This window comes from Drosophila suzukii, chromosome 2L, assembly GCF_043229965.1.
Source record: "Drosophila suzukii chromosome 2L, CBGP_Dsuzu_IsoJpt1.0, whole genome shotgun sequence".
Classification (NCBI taxonomy): Eukaryota; Metazoa; Arthropoda; class Insecta; order Diptera; family Drosophilidae; genus Drosophila; species Drosophila suzukii.
The window spans coordinates 2,259,914-2,287,012 of NC_092080.1; the positions used below are offsets into that span (position 1 = coordinate 2,259,914).

At 38.8% G+C, this 27,099-nt stretch overlaps 2 protein-coding genes across 3 annotated transcripts in view; both read right to left on the reverse strand.

The window, feature by feature from the left end:
• The window catches only part of LOC108012551 (heterogeneous nuclear ribonucleoprotein A1), a 128,138-nt gene extending 112,423 nt beyond the window's left edge, over positions 1-15,715 (reverse strand). The window contains exon 1 of the mRNA XM_017077966.4: positions 15,712-15,715. The gene's annotated coding sequence lies outside the window, so the exon portion shown is untranslated. The remainder of the gene's footprint in view (positions 1-15,711) is intronic.
• LOC108021460 (sodium-dependent nutrient amino acid transporter 1) lies at positions 12,228-19,550 on the reverse strand. Of its 2 annotated transcripts, none has more exons than XM_017090192.3 (7): positions 19,077-19,550; positions 16,632-16,734; positions 16,263-16,569; positions 14,248-14,512; positions 12,987-13,728; positions 12,651-12,927; positions 12,228-12,594 (listed from the first exon to the last, which is right to left on the reverse strand). In XM_017090192.3, the coding sequence occupies exons 2-7, from the start codon at positions 16,713-16,715 to the stop codon at positions 12,350-12,352; spliced, it is 1,920 nt and encodes a 639-aa protein (XP_016945681.2). In that variant the 5' UTR covers positions 16,716-16,734; positions 19,077-19,550; the 3' UTR covers positions 12,228-12,349. The 2 variants fall into 2 exon arrangements, with proteins under 2 accessions (XP_016945681.2, XP_016945680.2); XM_017090191.3 differs by lacking the exon at positions 14,248-14,512 and adding an exon at positions 15,473-15,749 and having other exon boundaries at positions 19,077-19,549.
• Between the last annotated feature and the right edge of the window lie 7,549 nt (positions 19,551-27,099).

A 27,099-nucleotide genomic window follows, 5' to 3' on the forward strand; every position in this document is an offset into this window, starting at 1 on the left:
TCATTATTTTAATGGTATTGAAATTTAATATTTGAGAATTAAATCAAAAGGCAGAGTTCTGTATAAATTCTCAAAAAGATAAAGTTCTGCTTCTAAGTTAAAACTCGAGAAGAATGTTATCATATTGCCAGCCCTTATTAAGATGTTTTAAGTAAATTTGTACTGACAATTTAGGTTAAATGTTCTATCTTTATGTCCAAGAAAGTCTCCTCTAAAATATTTGAACTCTTGTTTCCAATTTAAAGTGCAACTACTCGAGTTGTCGCAGCCCTTGAATGCCCCAGCGTTCCCAAATCTCAGCCGGTACTCTCTTTAAGCGATTTCAAGTGGCCGAAGTGAATGTATTTTTGACAAGTCCTTGCTTGGAAAATACGTTTGCGATTCCCGATTCCTGATTCCCGATGATGGGGATGCTCCCCATCCTGCTCCTCGCAGTCTGTCACTCCGTCTGCGGCGAACGTGCCCAACTTTTGTTCGAAAAGTTGTTGATAGATAGTAAACGTGGCCAGGGCCCGGGGGTCAGGGGTCAGTCGGGAGTCGTCGGCGCCACACCAGGGGACATGGGTAATTATCGAGACAATGCTCGCGTCCTTCGTCCTTCGGAGCTCCAGCTCCTTCTGGCTCTGCTGTACGTTGTTTTTTTGCTGTTTGCCCCGGCCAGGAAGTGCAGTAAATTGTGCGACACAAAAATAGTACCTCCAGCAGGACAATGGCGTCGCAAAATGCGCCATGCAGTGCAGCCTGGCCATGGAGAAGGGGTGGATAGTGGGAGTTAGGCGGTAAGGAGCTGTCCTGGAAAGGAGACCAGAGGACATTCAATATGGGGTGTACTGTGCACAACAGACGCTTGTCAACGGCAGACGTGACTAGACGACAACAACATCGGCGACAAGAACAACAGGAACGGCAAGACAAAACCCACACATAAGGACATCGGGACATGGGTATGGGGTATACGATGGGACGGGTTGGCCAGTGGGGGCTTCGTGGGTTAAGCCAGGGCAATTGCGCATTAAAGTGCTCTAAGCCAGCTGATTCGACTCGACGAGAGCCCTACATGAGATAAATGGGTGCACGGTATGAAATGGAGTAAGGGCTCCCAAGAAAGCATATGCTTTTTAGATGCCCAAATAATTTGTAGCGCCCTAAAATTAAATTCTTCAAGAGTTTTACTCCCTACATCTCAGCTCTGACTTCCCATTGATTCACTAAAACACAGAGGTGGGAAATGACTTTCCTATGAAATCGAAGACAAATGCGGAGAATGACAGAAAATATGTAATTAGTTTGAATGGGGGATGTAGGGATTATACAAATGAAATGGGGTTGCAACAAAAGGATTACTTAAAGGCGTTCAATTACAAGAAACCTTAAGCTCAAGAACATTAAAACATTAAAACATCCTTCATACGTTTCTCAAATGTCAAATTAGTTTCGAAAATCCTTAAGTGAAGTTACAAGTCGAAAGTAATTGAATCCATTAAAGTTCGTTAATGCAGCAATCAGGAATCGTTGTAGGAGAAATGGTTATCAATAAATTTCTAATAATCAAATAACTGAAGCATGAATAATGCATTCCGAGCATTTAAAGCGTTTGGGAGACTGAAAGTTCTGTTGTTTCAGGGAGTGGAAAGGGCGATTTTGGCTTTTGTATTAGCGCGTTGATGCAGAAGATGAATAAAGACAAATAGACGGCTTTATCTAAGTTTTTTCGCGATTCTTCTTGGTATTTTATTAAAGCTCAAAGATTTATGCTGCCTTAAAAATATTTAAATTTTTTCGTTTAATTTATATAAATAGCTACTTTTTAAAAGGTTTGAAAAGTTGATGAATCCAATTTACTAAGTCGGATGCAAATTTATTAGTGCCGTGAAGATGAAATTGACTATTTAAGAACATTTACAAACATTTTACAAATGTTAAAATCACCATCTTAGCATATGAATTTGACTTTTTTGGATGGAAAGATATGATGGCCCATAAAAGAGGCTTAAAAAAATACCTGACAAGGCCACGTCCCCTCAAGGGGGTTTATACTGTATGTACTTTGTACATGCATACATATATGTTTAATGTTGTTTGCGTAGGAAAGTCAATTTAAGCTTGTTTGTGTACTGGCATTTCTCTGTTGTCCCCATATCAGAATCGTAAGCCGATTATAAAGGCAATTTCTATATCATACTCATGTCCCTTATGAGTATGCGTGTATATATTTATGTTTATGTTGTGTGTTGCCTCTCACATATGAACTCTGGCTTCTGTCAATTTTTTATTTCTATTATTTTTGAATTTGAATACCGAAGGCAAAGCTCTAATTTCCATGCTTCTGAGTTGCCTTGTTAACATGCTGAATGATTTTTAATGCCAATTTATGAAGCATTCTGTAGAGATGGTGAAGTAACTTCAGCTGATGGAAAATAAACAGGTATTTAAAGCAAGTGAAGTAGTTATCCTATGCTATAGTGAAAGAAAAACCGTCAAAGGTTTTACATTTCTAAAGCATGGCTTTCTTGAGCTTAAGATTAGCAATCGAAAAAATGTAGGTAGTTTTCATTTAGATATTTTAAGAAAACCGACAGAGGGAAAATTACGAGATCTTCTAGATATTGAGTTGCCTTCTGAGAAGCTTGGAAATCTTACTTAAATATCTGAACAATGTATGCACGGCACAATGTATTCATAATTATAAAGATCCCAAAATGAGGCAAATAGCTCGCTTTGGGGAAGACTGCTCCAGAGTTTTCGCCGTTAGCCATGTCAATGGCGCCACAAAATATGCAGCTTGGACTGATAAGCGGCGAAAATTCCGAAAAGACGACTCCAGGACTACCAGTACTACTCCTCCTCAAGGACGAGGATGAGGACGAGAAGGACGAGGACCATTTATAACAAAGCGAGCTGACAGAAAGTGTGCTGAGAGGAGGAGCCTTCTCCTCCTGCTGCTATTGTGATGCAAGAATTAATGCACCAGACGTGTCGCAGCAGGGGAAGAAGGGGCTGAATTGGAGCTCCTGTCACACACAAAGGACACTGGCTGCTGCTGGAGGAGAAGGAGGAGCAGAAGGGAACCCCTCACACAAAACAAACGATGTGGTTGCAAATTAGTAGTAAACCACCAACTACATCAAGCGTGAGAGATCCAGGGCTGCAGTGGCTCGGATCCCCAGCATTCCCTGATTCCATGATGCCAGGATCCCAGGAGGGAAGTGGAATAAGTCAGCCAGCTAGTCGGGCGGGGAGAACGGTGCAGCTGGGATCATCAGCACCACCCACGCCGATGAAAGCACGCACACTTAGGACCAAAGGATGCCAGGACTAGGACCAGGAGAAGGACTCCGGCAGGACGAGGACAACGGGGAAAGGGGGACGCACACACAAATAGAATTATTCCGTGCGTCCTGCAAACGGATGCATGACAGACAGGAGACGAGGAGCGACTCCAGCAGCCAACTTCAAGGAGTAAGCCGTAAGTATGGAATCACGATTGCCAAGTCTTCATTTGTACACCCTATGGAATATTGGTAATGGTAATTCAGGTAAAAGGTTTCTAGAAACGAATTCACATTTGATGTTTGCTTCGACTTATATGTATAATAGTGTGGTCTAAAATATATTATCTTTTTCTGCGTAATATATACGTAATATATTAAAAAACAAAAAATACTATTTTAGGATTGAAAGCTTGCTTTTTTAACAATAGTTAATACGACTCGTATGCCACTAGGAATTATGTAAAAATCGTTGTTCCATTTATAAACTTAATTTTGTTGAAATAAAATTTGAAATATGTATTTGCTAAAACATGGGAAAAAGTCAATGTATGGCTTAAAAATAAAGTTTGACCAGATACAACAGGACGTATAAGTAATTCCCGCATTTAAACATAAAAACTTAAAAAGTCCCAAATTGTATTTAAGGTTTGTAAAGAATTTTAAAACGTATTTTTATTATAATTATCAACAACTCGATTATTCATAGTAGAGTTCATAGGATTAAAGGCGTAAAACATCCAGTTCTTGCCTAACTTAATTTATTGGTAGGTCATCAAAGGCGTAGTCTAGACTGGTATACCTATTTGTATAACAATTTTTTAAAATACTTTAAAAAAAAACCCAGAGTATCCCTGACTGCATTGTACTCCTAACTTCCCGGTCCCTCGTAAAGTGGGATGGTTGGTGCTCGAATTCTTGGTATGGCTGCTTTCAGTAGGCAGTAGTTGCTGGTGGGCAGGATAACGTATGACAAGGCCGCAGGATCCTCGGCGAGCGAGTGCGACAGAGATGGGAGAATGGGAGTGTGCAGAGCAGGAAGTACCGGATGTCACCGGATGTGGACCTAGCCGTGTGTGTGTGTATGTGAGTTCCATGTGTGACTTTGGTCATGGTTATGACTCCTGACTCCTTCTCAGGTGTGTGCCTCCGGACTCCTTCCCTTTACCCCTCCCTTCAGAACCCATTCCCACACCCTTTTCACACCGGACACGGATTGTCCCTTTGTTCAGTCGCGCTGTCAGTTAAATCCAACAGGATGTGTGGAACTGTAATAATTTGCAAACTTAGGGATCAGTTGGGTTATTTAACAGCTGATAATTAGTAGAACTAGAGGTTAAAGGCTTAACATATAGAAACATTTTTACTAAACATTAGCACATAAAGCAAATAGAATACAAATTCCCATACCAACCTTTTTTTCTTGTGATCTATTTTAATGTTTTCTCCACATATTATGTTTTTTCTGACTAATTTAAACTAGAAAAATATTAAAAGATCTTTATTATCAAGTATATGTCACTGAAATAAATTAAAACACCTAATGGCGTCTCAATTTCCACAGCGTATATATATTGAACGGTTTAAAAGCTATCAGCACGACTCAAAACAATAATTAATTAATTATAGGAAATGAAATGCCGCAAAGTTTCTCACCTAGCGAGCGAATTTCCAAAATTCCAATTTCCCACGCCCCGCAAAAATTTCGGCAAATTGCCAAGTGCCACCTGTGTGTGAGTGTATCCCCATCTCCCTCCGTTCCACAGCTTTCTCTATTATTTTGTCAAATGTATATTTATTACCGGAAATGTAAAACAACATTGTTGGGAGGAAGGCGGTGGGGATGAGGATGGTTCTGGCGATGGAGACACGTGAATTGCGACCGAAATGACAACGGTGGCAACAGATGCCAAATGAGGTGGGTTGGTGGTTCCATCGGCAGGTGAAACAAAAACAGAACCAGATCCTGAAACACCACCCACTGGCGGATGACGCTGCTGCTCTGCAACGGACAATTTTAATGGGAAATGAATTTAATTGATTTTCGCGTGGCATTTTGTTATTACAACCTAAATGAGATTTCCGTCTCTGAACAAATAATTGTCCTTGCGTTCAATGGGCTTCAAATATTAAAAAATGTATGTGCTTAAATTGGATTGGGTGAGAAAAAATAGCACACTTTTGTTTTGATTGAAAATAAAATTTAAAAAACGGAATTTAAAGCAACAACCGTATTTATTTGTAAAACTATATGATGAATACGAATTTTTTATTTCTTTAAATATTAATGTTATGTATTTTTTCGTGAAAGTAATATTTAATTTAAGGAATATTAAATATAATGATTTGTTTTAATTTAAGTAAGGATTTCAAGCTAATTTTTTTTTTTTAATAGGATTTTAGGTTCTACCTCCGAAACTTAAAATTTAAAAACAATTTCTGAATGGGCGTGGTGGGGCAAAGCAGCCATCTACATTTCCGTGTTTTGCTTATTTGTTCAAACAGATGTTGCAGTTATAACCAGTTCCCGTTGTTGTTGGCCCTGTTATTTGTTTCAATGTGGTCGCCATTGGTTAGGTTTAGTTTTTGTTGCGAAATGTTTATTTCGGCAATGGTTCTAGTGGCATGGATTGGTGTCCAATTTGGTTCAAGACTGGTTCACGTTGAATTGACGGGCCGTGGATCCTGAAACAGATACAAAACCGCAGAAACTATTTGAAAATTTACATACTAATGTTCAGTAAGTTTTTACCAGCATGGAATGCTTTCAAATTTAACACTTTTAAAGAACATAATTAGACAAGGAGATAAGATACTTTTTGGCGATGAAATTTAGTTAATAATGAATTTTTGATCTTTTCAAGACACGTTTTTATATAAATAAAGTCAACATCCATGTTAAGTTCAAAATCATTGGTTTGAAAAAATGGAAAAAAAGGTCTATTGTTTGTGTGTGTAATTTCCAAACCATTGTATATTACAGCACAGAGAGTTCAAACTCCCCTAAAAAATCCACCTTTTAAATGGTATGCAAATAACTGAGCATATGCAAACTCTATGTAATTAAAATCTAACAATTTGGAATAAATGAACAGCAAACCACGAGAACCTCGCCACTGCCAGAAGTGGTTTATGCGCCGTCGAATGGAGCTGGTATCAGTGTTAAATTTCGACGGCCACCGCAGCCTATTTATAAACATTTACCCCAATTTAACGCACGTTCTACGAGGCAAGGGATCCAGATGTACATATATATATATACGGCTATTGGCATTTTGGCATTTTGGCCAGGGGCTGCACATCCGCTTGTGGTGGACCACAAACGCTGCGGCTGCTTGGTAGGCACGCGAAATTCGGCCACGCCCATGGCTTAACCACTGGATTGTCTTTGTTGCCGGTCGGGGTCACCATCGCCGAAAAACAAAAACGTCAATGACCAAGGGCAATCACATTTATCAGACCATCAAAACCATCATTTTACTGGCTCCCTGTTGTTTGTTTCGTAATTAAAGGAGCGGTAATCCCGTAGAAAAAGCGTTTATGTGTCACTCAAATCAGTTCACCGTGCTTAAAAAGTTAATACAAAGGAATATTTACGTCGCACACTGAAGGTCGTAAATATACTCCCACCAGCGCTTTATCCTTTTCGATCTCTCCCTGTTGTAAATTGTAACTTGATGTAGGTATATTTGAACTCCGAGAATTGCAATGAATGGATCAACATGAACATTTTGTAACTTAATAAAAACAGACGAACAACTAAATTATAACTAGTCAATTTACAAGCTATTCAATTATTAAATGTAATGTTATAAATAAAAAAATTTAATTTAATTTCTTTAAAAATATAAGAAACACATAATTTAAGTAAAAATGTAATTTTTGTAGTAATTTCTACTATTACATTTTTTCTCTCCCCATCTTACTTAGTTTTATCAGGATCTCTGGTGGTTACAAAAAGACAATCAGGGCATTAAAAGCAACCGAATGCGGGGCACAATGCAAACAACAACGGGGCCTGCAAGTTTTGTGTGCTCTGAGCACTATGAAAATTCAATTACTTTATTTTGCTGTATCCTCATCCGATTTTCGCCACCCGCCCATATGTTTGTACGCCATCTACCGGCCGCAAAACAAACACACCGCCCACCCACTTCCGCCCACCGGACTCGCACACAAACGCGCTGCACCTGTCAGTTACTCTAAACACCAAACATTTCCAACCTTTTTTCTACACGCTCGCGAAATTACATAGAAATTTTCACCCGTTGCCGAAAGAAATGGCAAAGAGAGCATTTGAAAGGGCCAAAAACAGAGAAATAAAAAAGGGCCCGAAAAAGGGATACCCTTCCCCGGCCCATTTCGCAACTTGTGCCCACTGCACACATTTGCGGCTCTTCGCATGAGCGCGCAACTTTACTTGCCAAAAACTCCCAAGAACACACCGAATTTTTTGTTAGTCTCCTCTTTTCGGTTTGCTTTCCCTTGGTCCATTTCTATGCTGGCTTGCTTTTAGCTGAAAATCTTTCTTTTTGGCCAGGTTATCTGCGAGCTGGAGTGCGAATGAGTCAGCCAGAACCGCTGTTGGAGATGGGAGCGTGAGTAGAAATATATTACGGGTATATAAAGTATTAAAAGACCTCTTATCCTTTGGCTACAATAGATACCTAAAATCCTTACGATACAATGGGTCAAAAAAAATGATATCTTATCCTATTATCCTTCCAAGATTTTGTACTACCCGGCCGGATTTGTTTCTAAAACGTTTTTGAGTTTATATAGCCATAAAAAGAATCTAATCAGCTGATCTTAGCTTACCAAATTTGTTTAATTTGTTATTTGCAGAACTTTAGAAAGAAAAGAAAACAATAAATTTTAAGTTTAAGTGTTGCATTGAACTTTATTAAAATTACTTAGGACCGCTTTTCTTACACTGCCATCCCTAATTGAGGATTAGTTCGGGCTCTGTATCTCCTTTTTGCTGCATGGCTGCGGGTTTTTCGGCAAGACAAATGCATTTGTGAGCGTAGGCAAGAAACGCGGTCTCAGTCGGGGGAGAATCGGAGCTTCTGTCGGTGCTTTTTGGCTTTTAGTTAAATAGAACTCTATTTGGAGTCTGCGAGATGCTACCGCCTTATGTGCGAGTTTACTCTCGGATCGCAGTTTGCCCAAGTTTTTGGCACTCGGACTGATTGGCAACATGTCAGCCCTCGAAACAAGCTAAGGCAAAGATGGATATTTGAAAATCGTTTCGGCTCGGTGGAGAATCGGCTTAACTAATTGCATTTGAACGGGCAGAACTTTTACTGTTTTCGATTTCACTTAAGGATTGACACATCTTCATTACGCACTCATTGTTGAAGTCATGTACTTCGTGCTTGGCTTTTTCTGTTTACTGCTGTTGGTCGAAGGAATCAGTGAAAATAAATGTGAGTACAAAAATTATAAAATACAAACCCTTTTCGGTAACATTTGCAAAATTGAAAGCTAAATGTAACAGACTCAATACAAAGTTCACAAAAAAAAATTTGTATGATATTTAATAGTTATAAAATTACCGTGAAATAATGACTTAAATATGAGTTGCTCTAAAAATCAAAAAACGTAGTAAACTGTTTTACAACTATATTTGCTAAAGTGTTGAAAATAAATACGAGTATAAGCATTTTGCATATTAGAAGAGCTGATAGGTCGAATTTCATAATTACTAAATATTTTCTTCATTTAGTCAGGTGCAAAAAACGCTTCAGCCTTGATTGCCAACTACGAAAAATAAAATGGTTCTACAATCCCATAGCGGCTATGTGTTTGCAGAGACTGACTTGTAGGCACGGTTTTACTTATCGAACGGATTGCGAACGCCATTGCATTGACCCTCGCAAACGGGAAAGTGAAGAACCAGCTAAGTCGCTTGCGGAACTTCAAAGGATATTAGATCAGCTTAACGGAAAATACAAGCAAAAGACGAAGCCTCCAAGGCCACCCAGGGCAACCAGGTCAACCAGGTCAACCAGGCCAACCAGACCAACCACCAAGAAAACCAAACCTTCACCAACTGTTTCCAGAACTGTTACAACTCCAGTTCCCGTTGCTTCTGAGAACCCAGAGGAGCTTACAATAAAGGACCCTCTTGAAGTATTGGATCCTAGTAATTTAAATTTGCCTAGTGTAGTTACCCAAAAGGCTACTAAGAAAACTACGCAATACAAAAAAATGGTGCCATATACGACTACAACTACTACGCGGGAGAAGGGCATTTTTGAAAAAGTCATTGAGAAACCAAAACAAATATATGAACAACTAAACAAATGGGGTTCACATTAATTCACCTGTATAAGTAATAAACAGAAAATGCTTCAAAACCTTAATCATTTATACTTATGGCAGTATTAGTTATTAAGAATGATGTTTTTTTAGTGGGTCGTATTGGATCGGTAAACGTAGTAATGAAAGGGGTAAATCATATTTCATCATAAAGTCGAAAACAGTTAGCAACTGCAGCATTTCAGTTAATCTCTTGTTTTTCTCAAAAAGGTGCTTTGCATACACTGCAAAAGAAGCTATAAAATGAGTTCCTTTCTGGCTGTGAAGAGCCACAAAACTTAATTATGAAGCATTTATAGCGTGAAATAAACCTCCTGTTGCCTCTCAGGATAATTACGGAACACGAAACAAAAACAACAACATCAAGGGGAGGGGGGACGAAACAAAAAATGTCGCCCAACAACAACAAGTAACCGCAACTACTTAGCAACATTATACACTTCCGTGCCAGCATCAGGATCTGAAAAACCCACCCAAAACGTAATTATTGTTGCGGTAAATGCCAAACCCCCATTGCCACGCCCCCGCCCTCGACCACAGACCAGGCTTTTTAATTTCTTTATACAAAAAAAAAAGTTAAACGAGAAAAAGGCCATATTATCGACTCCATAATACCCTATACTATTTTCACTTAAAATACTTGTAAAATAAATGGGTAAGCATACCTTCTTTTAAGATATGTATAATAATATACTTACCAGTCATAAAAGGATTCACAGAAACTTCATGGAGAGCTTAAAAAAAGGATAACATCGCAAATACTTAAAACCAACGGTCTCTTTTAAATTTATTATAAAACGCTCTATTATGTGAACAAATATTTTGGTAAATCACAAAGAAATCTCTTATTTTTTATGATTGCTAATTAAAAATGCCTAATTTTTGCAACAAATGAATTACTTATTTTGACTCGAAACAAGCAAAAAGGGCTAGAATGATGAATGCCATACCTCATTAAGCTCGTTATTTAAGTTTCAATCCATTGGCGATCAAACCGAAAAATTTTTAATTTTTCCCATTTTTCGAAAAAAGTATGATGTAACTCCTTAAGAAATATTCGAAAACTGGTCAAAAAATAAATTAAACGAAAAGTGATGTGAATTGTTAGCTTTAGTTACAAGCTGTTCAGGACAAAGTAACAATTACAGATCCGCTAAAATATTGGTATATTTGGCTAACATTTCAGAAAAAGTACTTCATTTTAAGGATTATATTTTTAATGAAAACAAAATAAATTGGAATTCTTAGATCCGATATACCTCATCATTAAGCGGTACGAAAAGAGAGTCGGAAAGACAAACGGACTGAGTGGGTGCTATGGAGTGGGTGCGAAAGAGAGGTGTATATGTCAGCGTGCCGCGAAAATTAATCCATTTGCTGTGACAATGACTTTTATGCGGTTTCCACCAACGCGACGGTGGCCGCCGCCATCCGGAATCACCATCGCCATCGCCATTGCCGGCCAGGAAGCCACTACGCCCAGTTGCCCAGTTGGCCAGTTGGCAAAGTCAAGCCGCAGGCAGAATGCGGGCCAGGGTGAAAACTTGGTGGGAAATAGGCAAAGGCAAAGGAAAGGCCGGGAAAAAATCAGCCGGGCCGCTTCACAATGCTGCGCGACATGTAAATATTTGGCGACATTTATAAAAAATGTTTTCGGACAGCCCCCGGCTCCTCTTTTCGACCGAACGCGAAGCCTTATCAAAGCAATTATCTCTAAGATGCCTCGTCGTCGACCTGCCCCGCCCACTCCCTTTTGCTAACAGCTTTATTGGACAGTGGGTCAAAGCTATATATTTTACAAATCTAAAAGATATTTGAGAAAAATATTTGTAAAAATAAATATTACGAGTTATTTTATTTAACAAATTAAAATAGATAATCTTTATTTTACTTTGCCTGTTTATAGACTTAAGTATTTAAAAGTGGTAAGCCTTGGGAAATCCGAAAGAATTCTGTACTCGATTTTAAAAAAAAATTTAAAAAGACATACTATATCCACCTATAATCTTGAGTTCAGCTAGCAAGTTAAATCAACTTATGTATGATCTATCATACAAATTTATTTTTTAGTTTATATTTTGCATTTTATTATTCCTTTATGGTACTCTGACTATTTGGTCGTTTAAAAAAGGATTTTAAAATTTTTGGAAATTTTTTTATTGAATAAAATTAGAAGCTTACATTTTTCTCACCTTTTGACCACTGTGAATCGCTGACAATGACAGTGACCGTCGTCTGCTTTTGTGAATTCGACCCTCCGTCGCCGGTTTGCCGCTGTCTTTGTTTGATTTGGAACAGTAACGGAGACAAAGTACATAACATTTCTCTTGATTTGCTCTATCTCTTTCCCGGGCCACCATTTCTGCGGCGGATTTGGCAAATGCCGAAAATTGTCAAATGTTGCGGTGAATTTGTGGGGTCAACGAGAAGTGGAGCGAAGCGAGGTTATTTAATAGTGGTTGGCGAGGACCGGGTAACCCTAATCCTTTCTTTTTTGCGAAATTCCAAACTACGCTTGAATTGTGTTTCCAGTTAATCAAGGTGATAGAAGAGGTGTGTTAAGTTTAATTTATAGCATTACATGAATGTAAAGGGAAATTTACACCTCTATAAAAAATTTCAGTGAGGAAACAATACTTTTTTGATGCTTATCAAATTTATTGGCAGACTTAGGATTAATACAAGATCTTTTAAATTCTTTTCACTTAAGATACAACGGATTATTTACATGAGCGCTTTTTGTTGTATTGGATGGATCAACCGAATATGTTTTGCTTGATGGCAGCCCAAATTCCCTGACCCCGTTTCGGGGTCAACTCGTTTTCGATTTCCTTGTTGTATTGCTCTCGGAGCAAAGGATCTATAGGTCCCCAGTTCTTTTTCGGCGTGAAGGCTCCGCGGATTTTCGCACCCACAGTTTTGCCAGGATCTCGAATAATGGCCACAATCATCCAAATAGGCAGTTGAAGAATGCCAAAGGCGGTGATCATCCAGCCAATGCCTGAAAATTAAGACTTATTAATGGTAGGTGCTTTTTTTTTTATCAGTAAGACTCACTGTAAGCCCAGTTCGGGTAGATAATATTATTGTATGTCAGGGGCTCGTAAGTCGCATAGAAGTAGATCAGAATAACAGTCATGATCAGCGGGGTAAAGATGCTCCAACAGAGTCTCCAGTAGAGACCCACTTTCCGATTCAGCATGAACTCAATGTCCTTGCACAGGCGATCTGTACCGTAAATCCATCCTATAGTGTAGAGCTCGGCGATTCCGAGGACCAATGCAATCATGGAGGCGCCGAAAAAGTCCACCAGAGTTAGCATATATTGACCGCCCTGGAAATACAAAGAAAATGTAGAAAAACCTTCTAGATATTGGAGTATCTACAACATACCGGCGTTATGTACATCAGACCGATCAAAAAGCTGAGCACCGCTATGAGAAGTGAGCACTGCCACTGCTTGAAGTTGGGGAACCGATCCCGAATGGCGGTCACTGAACAGGAAGTCATGGCAATATTCGATCCTATGCCCAAGACGAAGAGCATTAGGAAGAACAAAACCGAGAAGATCTGTGGCAGCTGCTTGAACTTGGCAATGGCATCGGGATACGAGATAAAGGCCAATCCGGCGCCACCTTTCACCACCGATCCTATATCATCGGTTCCGATCTCGTGGGCCAAATGTCCGAGAATACCAAAAATCGTGAATCCCGCTAGCAGAGAGGTCATTGTATCCAGACCCGTGACAATGGCCGCATCTCTATGCACATTATGACCGAACTTATTGAACGACGAGTACATGATGATGTTGCCGAAACAAACGGACAGGGAGTAAAAGCACTGGGTTACAGCCGCGTACCACACTTTCGGATCCAGGATCTTGCCCCATTGTGGCTTTATGAAGTAGTAGATGCCATCTAAGGATCCGGGCAAAGTGACGGCTCTTACCAAAAGGACACCCATGATCACGTACGGGAAGAGGGCCAGGAAGTAGGATGCCTTTCCCGAACTCTTGACTCCGCGCCGAATAATGAAGAAGACACAGGCCCAGGCCACAAAGAGCCCAAGGACCAGCTCCCAATTGGGCAGGCCAATTCCATCCTCAATGTTTGGTTTCTCGTGCAGCACTTCCTTACTAAATGGGGAGGGATATTATTTAATTAGCAGAGATATCACTGAGCATACACCACCACCAATTAAAAACATTCAGTCAAAACCATCACCGATTTTATGTTTTTGCTGCGGTGACACTTTCTATAAAGTTCACAAATTGACAATAGTCTAAACTTTTGTACTTTACCAAAATCTTGTTGATAAGCAAAAAATGTATTGAAAGACAAACAAAATGTTATCTAAATATTTGAATAATTGTTAAAAAATGAAAAAGTGATCAAATGTTTGGTTGAAAAAAGTGTTGATCAAAAGGCAACAGTACGTATGAGTGTTAAGGAATTTTTTAAATAAATATAAGTATTTAGGTGAGTAAAACCCCTCAAGTTTCTATACAATTGGACCAATCAACTAACAAAAATTTCCCCTTAGGATTCCTACAATAATACTTATAATACAACTTGCTTAGAAACCCTATATTAGTCATTTGGTGAACTTTCCAGTAAGTGTCACAACCGCAATGTCCCAGACTTATAGCACTTACACAAAGTACCATTCCGAACTGGTGATGACCCGATCGTTTTGTGATTTTATAGTGTTATTTTGAGTTCGCTGATCGCTTTCCACCAGAGACCAATTACTCGCATCGGGGGCCGAGTTAATGCAGAGGCTACCCCACTCCGCTCGGCATGTGGCCCAGGGCAGTGGGTCGCCAAATGAATCAATGAAATATCGGCCAATTATCGCTACCAGGGCGGCATAGTAAGTGTTCAGCATAAACACCTGGAACGCCTGGCCGGCTCCAACACCTTTTTCCAATCGATTATAAACGAGTTACGGGAAGAAAGAGTTTAAGCACAATTCGAATGAGATAGAAGAGAGTTATGAGAGCATTAAGATTATTTTGGGGATGATAATCGGATGATGGGGAAAAGAAGGTCTCAAACATATAGTGGATCAGTTAGTGGTAAGTGCTTCATTGGGGATAATCTTGTGTAAGACTTGCGGGCAGTAAGAAGATTTTCCGGATATTATTAGATATTACGGGTAAATTTTTGAACTTCTAAGATATTAAACACAGTTATTAAAATGAAACTTGTCTATTTTAAGAGTTAGCAAGTTTGTTGTGATTAAAAATGAATATATTTAAAAATATTAATGGGTTATTTATCTTTTTCATTAAAATTGTGCACTTTTCCTGCAATATAAGGAACCTCTATTTTGAAAGATCACCCCTTAAATTGGCTTCTTATCATTTTAGTGCTCGTGTGCATTCACATAATTCAAGTTTAGGTCAAGGCCGGACATTGTTGCGATTGAGTGATTCAATCCCTCGGAAATTGGATGCAGATATTGACGCTGGTGATGGCTGTCAATTGAACTGGCCAGCGGATGGAAATGGAATCACTTTCTGTTTGGCTGTTGCAATCGCATCGCTCTATTGCAGAGCCACTGGCCCACAATTGATGGCAATGGGCACTGGGCAATGGGCGCCATAATTGCCGGCAGAGGGATGCGGGTACTCATTCAATTAGTCGCGTAATAAAGCGGACATTCCGCGCCTTTGTCGGCCGGGTTGGGGCCATAAACTTGAGTACGCCGCTGTGATTTCGAGTTGCGAGCACCGCGATAAGATTACCCACAGTGCACAATCACCCACACATAACACCACCGACTACCGAATAACATGCGGCTGCAACACCACCAACCCATCTACAATCCACACTCCACAATGGGGAACAACCACAGAACGAGAACAAACCACTTACAGAAAGTACAACTCCGCGGATGCGACGGGCTGCTGCTGGGGCAACCTGGCCATCTCCGGGTCCCCGGAAATGGGAGTGGAACTGGTACTGGGACTGGCCAGTTGGGAGGTGTTGCCCAGACTGGAGGCCACGCAGAAGGACTGCCACTCCGGCTGGCACTCGGACCAGGGCAACGGCGACCGGAACGAGTCGTACAGATAGCGCAGGGTTATGCCCATTATGGCCACGTAGTAGGTGGTCACCATGGATATGGATATCACCTGGCCGATTCCGACACCTATGGATGCGGTCGCGAATTCGGGACGGGCAGGCGAGTTGATGAACAGAATGACGATGTACTTTCTTTAGTTCGCTGTTGTCATGCTCTTACTTATCAGGGTTAGCTTTATTTTATAGGAGTCTGATATATCCCTATTTAAATTTTTAAGAATATCTCAGACTTACAAATTATTTCGATGGTAACTACAATATTAAATTGACATATCGCATAGGTTTAAGGAAATATTCGATTATATATTTTAATATTTTGAAAACATCTATAAATTTTAGGCAACATCAAAATGATAATCTATAGTTTTCAAAAATTGAACTGGTATATGTTAAATTGGCATTTTCAAATCTTTTTTTTTTCAAAAATAATAATAAACGATTTTTTTTAATGAATAATTAATGTTTTTCTATTTACAGGAATTTCACCTTAGATTATTTCGTTCTCTTTTTCTCTATATTTGTTTTTCCGAGAAGAGCATGACAACTTCGAGCCTACTGTAATGAAAACACGGACGCTTACCTTTCATTGCCGGGCACAAATCGAACACCTTTACCGAGCCGCGACTGGAAAACTGGCCAATTACCATTTCCAGATAGTAAATCGGTTTGCCAATCAGGAACAGGACAATGAGATATGGGATGAGGAAGGCGCCCCCGCCATTATCCAGAGCGGTGAAGGGAAACCGCCACACGTTGCCCAGGCCCACGGACATGGCGATGCAGGACATGAGGAACTCCACGCCCTTGCCCCAGGTGGCACGCTCCTCCGGCAATTTGCCGCCCGCCTCCTGGTCTTCGGCATTATCTCGCAGGGCGGGATTGTTGGCCTGTGGAACGATGATTAGTTGGCTCATGGATTATGTGGGAACCGCTTTCAGGCGGAGCATACCGAAATCTCCACTGTGCTGGCCGTGCTGCGTCCATCGTCGCCCACGAAGGCTGGATTTTGGTGGTTCCTATGCGACGGTTCCATATTGTCAGTGCAAATCCAGCTGGAATTATTCGTTCTGTTAGCATCGAGTTTTGGACCTGAACTAAGTGGGCTCTCTGCGGGATGTTCTTTGTGGAAGCCGTATAACTGACAATCAGACTAACCCACTGATCTTGCAGATAAGAAATGATGTCACTGTCACGAGCTAGATAAACTTAGATGCTTGGACAGATACTGGAAAGGGGTCGCTGCAGTGCCCTTTAGATACTGAAATTATGGCACTTGTCTGGCCTTGATAAGATCTTCTAAAAGTTAATCCCCAGGAAAGTTTACAGATGGTAAAATATACCATTTTATTAATGTTTTCATCAGATATGGAAGAGCAAGTAGTAATGCTTGCCAAAAGAAAAGTGAGGTTTATTTCGTTTTAATTTAAACTACGGGAAATAAATAAAGGAAACCTGAACTGAACTTATACAAATTGAGATAAAATATCTTGTAAATCCAACCACAAAACAGGTATCAACGGAGTCTGTAAATTTACTAAGAAATTACTTTCATTGAAAACCCAAAACAGTAAATATTTATAAGATGCTAAGACATCTGTTCGAGTTAGTGCCATTACTTGAGTGAACTAAAGATAAAGACTTTTATTTGCTGAACCATTTAAACAATTTACACCTTGTTGGATTTACTTCCCCAGCTGTTAATGGGTGTGGTAAATAAAACTGCTAAGCGTGAGTGATGTATAAATTCATATTTGATATTTGTTTGGCTACGAACACAAAGTACAGGTATGCTTGACTTGGCGAACCAGACAGTAGGGTGAAATATTGACACGTCTTGTTTGCATTTATCCACAATTATTAATTTGATGTAAGGTAGCACGTTTTTCGATCGCAATTTTGTTTTTCATTAACTTGACTGTTATTATCCAAAGCATGTTTCAATTCATTAGAATATTTCTTAAAATATTTAGTACTGTGTACTTTGATTGATCTGTTCAATATACATTTCGTCACATATTGTGTAAATAAAAAAAATTGTTTCCAATTACTTAACCAATTGTTGTGCCCAACGTTTGCAGATGCACAATATCAGTAAGAGCAACAATGTGGACAGAATGATGAGTTACGTTAAGATAAAAGAATTTTAATGAGCCAAATTAAAATTTATGATTAGCAACAGTAAGAAAAGGAAACTCTAAAAATAAAAAATATTGACAGCGTGCTATAATACAGATAAGAAGAGCTGCATTTTAGTAATAAACCATTTTTAAGTCCACTAGTAAAAATAACAAAACTAAGTCAGTAAGTAAGGAGACCACAACAATACTCATTGAATACCTGTCTAAATCCGCAATAATACATTTGCATTTATTTCGATTTTATTGTGCTCATTATAAAACTGGTTTGGGATTCTGCTTAAAAATATTCTGTTTTTAATGGCAAACGTTGAGACAAAAAGTGATTTCCCCGCCAGTGAGTCAGACCATCAGAACTCTATTCTGTTGATTTTTTTTACTTCTTTAAAGAAAACATAGGGAATGGTTGAACTGACGTCATTAACATCGCAGAGACGTAGTGGTTATAAGCAGATATTTCTGGTTTCATCTTAATTTAGGAGATTTTGGGACAAAAAGCTTGAAGAAATTAAAAAAAAAGCCAGCACAATGTTTTGGTTATTTTCCCTTACTCAAGTTATTGTTTCATATTATTTATTTGTTATTATTTTCCTGCATGGTAAACAGTTTTGCGCCCACATTGAAATGAATGATGGTATAAAACCAATTTAAATTTACTCAGTTTGGATCCCAGACACTTCAATCGACTACCGTCAGGGCATTAGCATGCAAAAACGTGTTTTTATATGGCCAACTTGTTGCGCTCACTGCCAAAACAAATGGACGGTAACGATCGATAGACGAATCACTATTAAATATGTATGCATTCGGTGCTATGATTTTGTTACCCACGTTGCGTATACGTCATTATGGAAATGCTGGTAACGGTGGAAAAGGTCAAACACATTGTGCAAACTCAATAATTGTGATCAAACAATGCAACACAATGTTGAAACTAAACGGAAAATTGATATCTCATTTTATTATAAGCAATTTAGTTATTTAAAATAGATGTTTAAATGGTAATCGGTTTCCAGAATAACGATATATTGATTGCTATTTATAAGTGGATTATTATTGGCATCACATTATTTCACAGCTTTATATGTATTTAAAGTTATTTTTATAACTCTGTTGTTCAGTTCGACTTGGCAACTATATTTTTAAGCTCCATACTTTATTTGTTTTTTATTTTGTATTTTCAGATCCCCAGTTTCTAGACACTAAACCACTTTATTTGCATGATCTCCGCTTCCTTGAACTAATTGATGGTGTCTTACCCGGTTTTGTTTTAGCGGCTTCTTATACACGATATTCTTCGTACTGGGCCTTAACACCTTCACTTCGATGCAATTCACCAGGCGACAATTGAGGTTGTTTTATGCCGATTTGCAGGTGCTGTTGTTGGCTGATATTTGTTAATGTTGGTAAGGTACCAGGCGGCTTTAACTGCTTTGAACTGCTTTGCTGGAGTTGTACTTGTTCAATTAAAACTCTTTGCCCAACCCAAGGTTGTATGTTTTACAAATGCTAAGAGTACACTCTGTTTTAGTGCTATTGTTTTGGTGACTCTACGGTTTTAACCGATGAGCAGCAGCACACACACGATTTTTGGTAAGACTTCCGAGCCGAGAGGGTCGCATCCGAGAAACCCGTTATTATTGCAAGAGCCTTTTGCCGCGAAACGCGTTTCCCGATCGATCGTGAGCCGAAATCCAAAAAGCCAAAAAGCCAAGCCGAGTGCCAGCAGCCAACTGAATGAGCCAGGGCAAGGTTCCGATGGTTTTATTGTGAACTTGACTCTAGAGCCGTAGTTAGAGCCAGCTATATAGGTGAAAGCTCAGCCTACAGTTTTAGGGCCACTGGGCTCGGGTCTTTGATGAGTGATCTTCCGGCAGGTGGTTGCTGACCTTGCTAAGTGATCATTGGTTCGTGTCTAGAAAAAGCAAATACTTATTTATTTAATCTTAATTTAGTAACCTTTTCGACTTAATAAAAATTTTAAGTTCCCCTTTGTTTATATTTAAATAATCTATATTTCGATAAATATTTATGCGTTTCGTCAATAATCATTGCCTGCTTATTCAGATTCTAAAATATTCATGAATGAATTTGAATAAATGAAGTTACATACAAATGTGAAGGTGGGTACAATTTTCATGGAACTCATTTACATTTTGGTAGATAAGAAGTTTAAGAAAACCTAAAAACAATTCCAAGGAAAAGTAAATGTTTTATATTAAATGGTGCAAGCGTGATATATTTTTTTGTCTTGGCTTAAAAAACTTTTGAACATTTTAAAGTGGTTTCAATGCCGGATCTGAAAACTCCAACTTTAAGCGCCGGACTGTAGCTTTCTTCGAGCCCTGGGCTATGCACTTACACTTTTCTCATTACGCACACCAAATATACACATAGAGCTATTGTTCTTTTCGGGGGTTTGGGGCACGGGCCGCAGCAGCTAAGCAAAACAACACAAATTGTTATGATAAAAGTTTTTATCAAGTTTCGCTTCGTTTTTGTGTGTCGTCATCGTCTTGGTCCTGTTCTTAGTCTGGTTTTGGCTATGCCAAGCCGTTGATTTCCCCCATAAGATAGGAGAAGCGGAGGAGAGCGAGCAAGTTGTTCGTTGGCTAGCTGGAAAATGCATAAAACAAAGCCCCCAGGGCATTGGGTCCGAGAAGGTGGTGTGTGTGATGGGGTGGTTTGTCTCATAAAATGTTAACTACTTGCAAAAATACTGCTAACTGGTAAAACTTTAAGCCAAAAATCATTAAGTCTGCAAAGAGCATTTTGCCGATGTGCCAGAGAGCGAGACGATGGACAAGGGATTGGGCGGAAGAAGTTAGCTTGTTTTATGCTAGAAAATTGGTTGCATGGCCATTTTGCGGTTTACTCTGGGCCACTGTGGGATTTTCCACATCCAGACGCCCTTCTCAGACTCCGATGCAGCATCCAGGGCCCTTTAGTGGGTCTCGGTTTTTGTCATTATGACTGGGACCTTGGGGGTGACAAAACTGGATCAACTGGCCAACTGTCCAGTCCTCGGAGCCCTACCAAATGGACGTCGCTATGTGTGATCCCCGTCCATCTCCCCCTGGCGCACAACTTTTTAATTGCAATTAAAAACTAAGCAAAAGTCTTGGCTAAGAAATTGTTAAGTCTCTGGCTCAGATGCTGTTGTTGTTTCCGAATTAAATGACGGTGGCCGAGACCGAAAAACTTACAGATTGCTATTTTTACTTCAGCTATATTTTAAATATTGCAACGCCAAGAAAAGTTGGTGTCACAATTAAGGGTTAAAGTTGTGGAGGACATAGCCGGGTGCTTTTTAGGTCACGCAGAAAATAACATCAAAAGTAATCCATTTATTTATATATAGGCTAACCAAAAACTAGTCGCAAGTTTACAATATTTGTAAATGAAAATTAGTTTTTTTGAAACAAAAATGTAAGTGTTGTATGGAATGTTAAGCTTCGTAAATCTCGCGTCAAAAATCGATGGCTATTTATTCTTGAACATATTTTATTTTGCCTTTAAAAACTGGAATTCAACATTTTCCGCTAAACGAATTATTATTATTTTTTGTAGCGATATTTTTCCAAATTGACATTGTCTGTGGATATAATTTTTGTTATATAAAATAGGTAACTATAAAGAAGAGATAAATTGATTTGAACATATAAGCTAATTAAAAAAAAATATATTTAAAAATGGGCCTTCAATTTTTATTAAAGTATCCCTTTCTTAGAATGGACACGATACAAAATATGATAAAACATATTTGCAAAGTTGTATAATATTCGTCGGAATGTAGGCAAGGTCCCATTTGATCCCCTTTGTGGCAAACGCTTAGCCCCAACGGAGATGAAAAAGTTTCGTTTAAAATTTTTCGACACATTTAAATGCATTTTCTCTGGAGCCGCCGCTCCAAATGTTCAACTTTCTTTGGCCGGCAGAGGATGCAGTAGCATCCTGGATATCCATGTCCGACCGCCTCAAAGGCTCCTTTCGGCTTTTGTGGCCAGGCCAGAAATCATTTCAGTCCTCTGAATCTGAATCTGGATCTGACTCGACTCGGCTACTCACATGTTATGTGCAAGGTAATCTCCTTTATTACTGCGGCAACTTTTGCGAGGAGAATGGGGACGGGGGTGTCGGGCATAAAACAGGATTTCCAGAAGCTCCGCCATCGTTGTCGTTTACAACTTTTGCATAACAGGCCATGGGACAAACTGTGAGCATTACGCAAATGTTTATTTGCGGGCTCAAAAAGCCACGGAGCCATAAAACAAAGTTTTCCTCAAATTATATATTGGACAAATCCCATAAATGTTCCGAGCTGAGCGCTAATTGAAAATGATTCTGGGCCACTTATTTCTGTAGTTAATTTTCGTGGTCCTATTAAACGTAAATAGCTTGGTGGAAACGGATATTTAAGCTCTTAAATAGTCTCTTAAAGAAATCGAAATGAACATTAAGAGAAGGACGGAAAATGTAAAGTAAACATTATTTTTTCCCAAAAGGAAAGTTTTTAGGTCGATGAATTAACCAACATGGGAATACTTTTTGCCACCTCGTTTTCTGTTGATTTCTTGCGTGCGTCTCTTTAAATTCGAATTCCTTTTCATCCTCTCATCTTTTTTTTTTCTGTCATTTATCTTTAATTGCTCTGCAAGCATACGACTCTGAACTTAAGCGCATTTTCTTTTTTAATTTTTTTTCTCCTGTTCCACCATTGCAATTTAAAATATTTGTTAAAGATATTAACTTTATTTCAGATGTCTTAAAAAATTCACGAAATACGGTTTCTTCTGTTTACACCAAACCATTAAAGATATTAATTTAAAGTACATTAAATTAATAAGACTACCAGTATTCGTCAAAGAAGACATAATGTCATAATTCAGACGGTCATAAGCAGCTGGCCACAAAAAAAAAATTAGAGGATAATAAGCACTGCATCAAAAGCGCCCGCGGCTTTCGGAGGAGCAGTAAAAGTGGCAGCCGGAGATACAGCAGAAAGCCGCCATTTTTCTGGCTTGTTTGACAATTGTTGCGGTGGCAGAATGGAGCATGGAGCATGCAACTCGGAACATGGCCGCCATTCATCGTCCGTTCGTGCGGAGCGCCAGCCGGAAGCTGCACCAGATGCTGAACGTGACCATGACAACGATTCTGGCCCTGCACTGGGAGAAATGGGTCTCAGACACACGACCTCTAAAGCGCATATCAAATGAGAAATATTTAAAAATAAAATTATTTTAAATAAAAGTTTAGTTCATGCTCAATTAAATTTTGTTGAATTTAAAAGGAATTACAAATGAATATTTTAGGTATACCTACAATCAGGATTTATATCGATTTTTAAAGATACCATATTAATCCGCTATATTAGAAATGGTATCCCCTATATATAGCGCATACGCAGTGTTGCCTTGCATAATCTCCCAGCAAAGAACTTTTCAATTTTTTCGATAGACTTTACTTCTTGAAGAAAGCCAGTCCTAACCAAATAAAATCTAATCCAATTATTTTTCCCCAATAATACAACGAAATTCCCCCAGTGCATCTGTGAATGGGAACCATAGCCGCCGAACCACTAATGCTGTGCTAGTTGTTATAGCTGTTGTTCGACTCAAAGAGGCATGCAACGCAAGTTGTTATAGTTAGCTGACTCTTGTGGTGCGTGCAGTTCGCAAGTTTGCCGCTGCGAGATGGCGGTTCTTCAAATTGCCGGCGACCATCTTTGTCAAACGAATTCGAGATATATCGGGGGATACACACCCATAATTTGCCGCCTCTTTTCATACCCCTCGAAACTCCTTCGACACTCTGCACCGAAAGTTGAAAGGATTCCCTAAGACAAAGCGAGCGATTTTTTACTTTTTTTGGCTGCTTCCTTTTTAGGGCTCCTTTCGTTTAATTGTTTTCGGCACGTTGAGTGCGAAAATGGAAATGTGTCTGAAAGGCGTTCAAGTTGTCAAGGGTTAAGGCGCTGGGCGAAATTCGAGCTCGCTTCGATGCATCGCCAGACTTTTGTCTTCTGTCGCCTTTGATGGGGCGCGCCTAATTAGCAGCGGGCCGAAACAAATTGCTTGTTAATTAAATAACGTAAAAACATGAAAAGGATTTCGCCTTTTTGTCGTTTCTTTCACGCAAACTGATTCAAGTGGCATCGAACCCATTGACAGCCACTCGAGGCTCCATTGGAATGGGAATGAAATCATTTTGAAGCCGGCTAAACGATGGGAATCCGTCCTGAAAATTATTTATTGGCCGGTGATGGTAATGGGAAAATCGAAAAAGGTAAAGCACATTTTACATATAATTCTTTTTAGGGCTTCTTGATTGATTAAATGGGAGGGCTACGCTAGTCAAGATACAAATTCAAATGGACATTCTAATACAGCTTTCTATTTTTAGGAACATATCATAAACACATCTTTTTGTATGTATACTTAAGCTCAATTCAGAACATTTTTAAAGGTTAAAGTACGATGTGAATATTTTTGTATATTTCTAAAATTAAGAATATGCTGTGGGAAATAATTGAAAAAAGGTAAGGCACTCTTTACCAATATTTATTTTTTAAGGTTTCTTTGAAAGATTGAATGAGATTATGATAGTTATTATGCTAGTAGAGATACAAATTCAAGAGGGATTCCCATACAGAAATCTTTCATTAGATAGTACAAATTGAAAATAAATTATTTATTTTTTAGATTTTTTTATCCTAAAGTTGGAAGTGAAAATCTTTTAATATTTTTCATATTAAGTACACGCAGGGTGAATTGTACTTCGGGTTGCAATGTCTTTCAATCTTCCTGTTTTAATTGTACCCACCAAATTTCCTTAACTTAAAATTTCGAATGGGGCATAAAGAGTCCTGACTAAAGCGTTTCTAATTATATTTGACCAAGTCGAACTGAAAACTTCGGCCCCTCGACTGGAAAAGACAGCAACGTCTGCGTTTGAGTGACCAACTTCCGCTGCCCCTTCGAAAATTAGAACTGCGAACCGATAAACTGCAATGCCCGTCTGCCAACTGGCTTTCGAATGCCCCATCGAGTGGCTTGGTGTTTCGGTCGTCCTGCGATGGCAATTTTATGTCAGCTGCAGTGCAATATGCAAAAGGAGGCGGTGGCCCGAAATTTCGTAAACGTCCATTGTCGCGGGTCATTAGAGACACGCGATGCCTGCAACTAGTGCGAGGAAAGCGTGGCATCGAAACCAAAGGAGTGGCCTGGGGCCAAAGAGCCAGGGGCGAGGGAAATGCGAAAAGCAGACCACAATTTACGGTCAGGAAAATGCGTAGGAAAAGCAGGGGAAAGGGAAACCAATTGGGGCCAAAAATGGCTCATCAATCGGGGTTTGTTAGTCCCCCGAACCAAAAGTAAATATTGCTTTAAATATGACAAAGGCAGCCTTGTGTTATTTACGCAATTAAATGCAGTTTCAATAATAAATGTTTTGAAACGTTTTGTGAATTAAATAAATTGACATAAGAACTTATTTATTTAAAACTTGGCTTTTAATATTTAATTCAAAAGGTTGATTTTTATTTATTAATAAACCAAAATTGGTCAAAGTTCCAAGGCTTTTATAAGTTAAGAAATATTTCTATTATAAAGAAGAAACTTACATCAGAACAATAGTTCAAAGAATAAATCATAAAAAATATTATAAAATAAACTAAACTAATAAGTATTATAAATTAGTTATAAAATTTTATTTTATTTTAAATTAAAATGTATTGAAATTGTATTCCTTATTTAATAAGTATTTTTTCCATTGAGTTCCCTTTCTGAAAATCGAATAACAAAGGATCACAAAGGGGAAAAGTAAGTGGTGCCTCAGATAGTTGCCCGTTGTTATAAATATTCGATCTGGTTTCTTTCCCCGGCAAAGCCCCACGTTCTGAGCCACAATATAAGATGCCCCCGCCTTTCGCCGCCTTTGTTGCACACATCTGTCGCTGTCGTTGCCATGCGGGCTCTGCTGTTATTGCCATTTGCGATGTTGTGGCTGAGAAGCAGCAGGTGCACGGATCTAAACGGTTTCCTATTCACTTTGGCCTAATGCGTGCATGGATGTTCGGGCGGGTGTGCCTGGAACTCAATTCAAAAATACTTAACAAACATTTATTTGAATTTTTCCTCTCCGTCTTCTTTTATTATTTGCGGCTCCCAGTGCGCTCGCAGTTGTTGTAATAAAAATGCAAATAACTCGAACTCGAATGGGTTTTGGCTAGTCGTATGCAAAGTGCCAAAAGCTACGAAAATATCTCCCTCTTCTCCGTATTTTCTGTTTCGTTCACGAGCATGCACATAATTTTAATGCCAATTCAATTTAATGGTTCATTTCATATGAAAATTGTAAAAAGTCATTGCTGCTGCGGCCGACAAAAAAAGGGGCGAAACGAAACCCGTTCGAAATTTCTTCGAATATTTGGTTGCCACTGCTGTAAATATGGTTGTTGCCGGCACTTTGGCATTTTGTCATGCGTGATTTTTAGGTTGGTGGTTCAGGAGAAAGGTGAGGGTTTTTTTCGGGGCTTGCGAAGTTTCCTCCATTGTGTTGATGCATCCTGGGGGCAACAACAAACTGTTTTGCCTTCATATATTTTTTCTATTTATTTTTATTTAACTCATATTTTTGTGCGCTCGCCAGGTTGCATTTGTGAATTTATATAGTAAGAAATTTATTGTGCAGATGGTATTTAAAGCCAGATTAATGTGAACTCTTCATGTACATAAAACTAGGAATATTTCAAAATATATGTTCTTAATTTTGTTTTTAAATATACAATAGAAGTGATGTTAGGGTACTTATCACTTCGAATAAAAAAATCATTTCCTAATTTTTTCCGCAGTCACGTAATAAATATGCGGACATGCATTTGCATTTTGATTCTCCCATATTTATGCGTATATAGCCCTTTTATATAGATCTAAAATCACTCATACATGTATTTCTATTATAGATAAAAATCCTTGAATGAGAACTCCCCAACCACCCACATCCTCCCACTTCTTTTTGACATATTTGATTTCTTTTTTGCATTTATTTGATTTCCATGCCAAATTATATTCAATTATTGTTGCTATGACAGCGATGTTGGCTCTGACATGTCAAACAGTCCTTCCTGTGGATAAGGAGTAGCAAGAGTGACGAAAGGAATATAAGTTTTTAAGGTCGCCATTAATAATTTATAACTACTTGAAATAATACTTACAACAATATTTTAGTAAATGAGAACACACATAATAGGTATGTTAAAAAGAATAATTTTTTTACTAA

Coding starts and splice junctions, on each gene's coding strand:
- LOC108021460 (XM_017090191.3), bottom strand. CDS start 16,715: ATGGAACCGTCGCATAGGAACCACCAAAATCCAGCCTTCGTGGGCGAC. Junction 16,570..16,631: donor CCAGCACAGTGGAGATTTCG/GTATGCTCCGCC, acceptor ATCGTTCCACAG/GCCAACAATCCCGCCCTGCG. Junction 12,928..12,986: donor GTCTGATGTACATAACGCCG/GTATGTTGTAGA, acceptor TTGTATTTCCAG/GGCGGTCAATATATGCTAAC.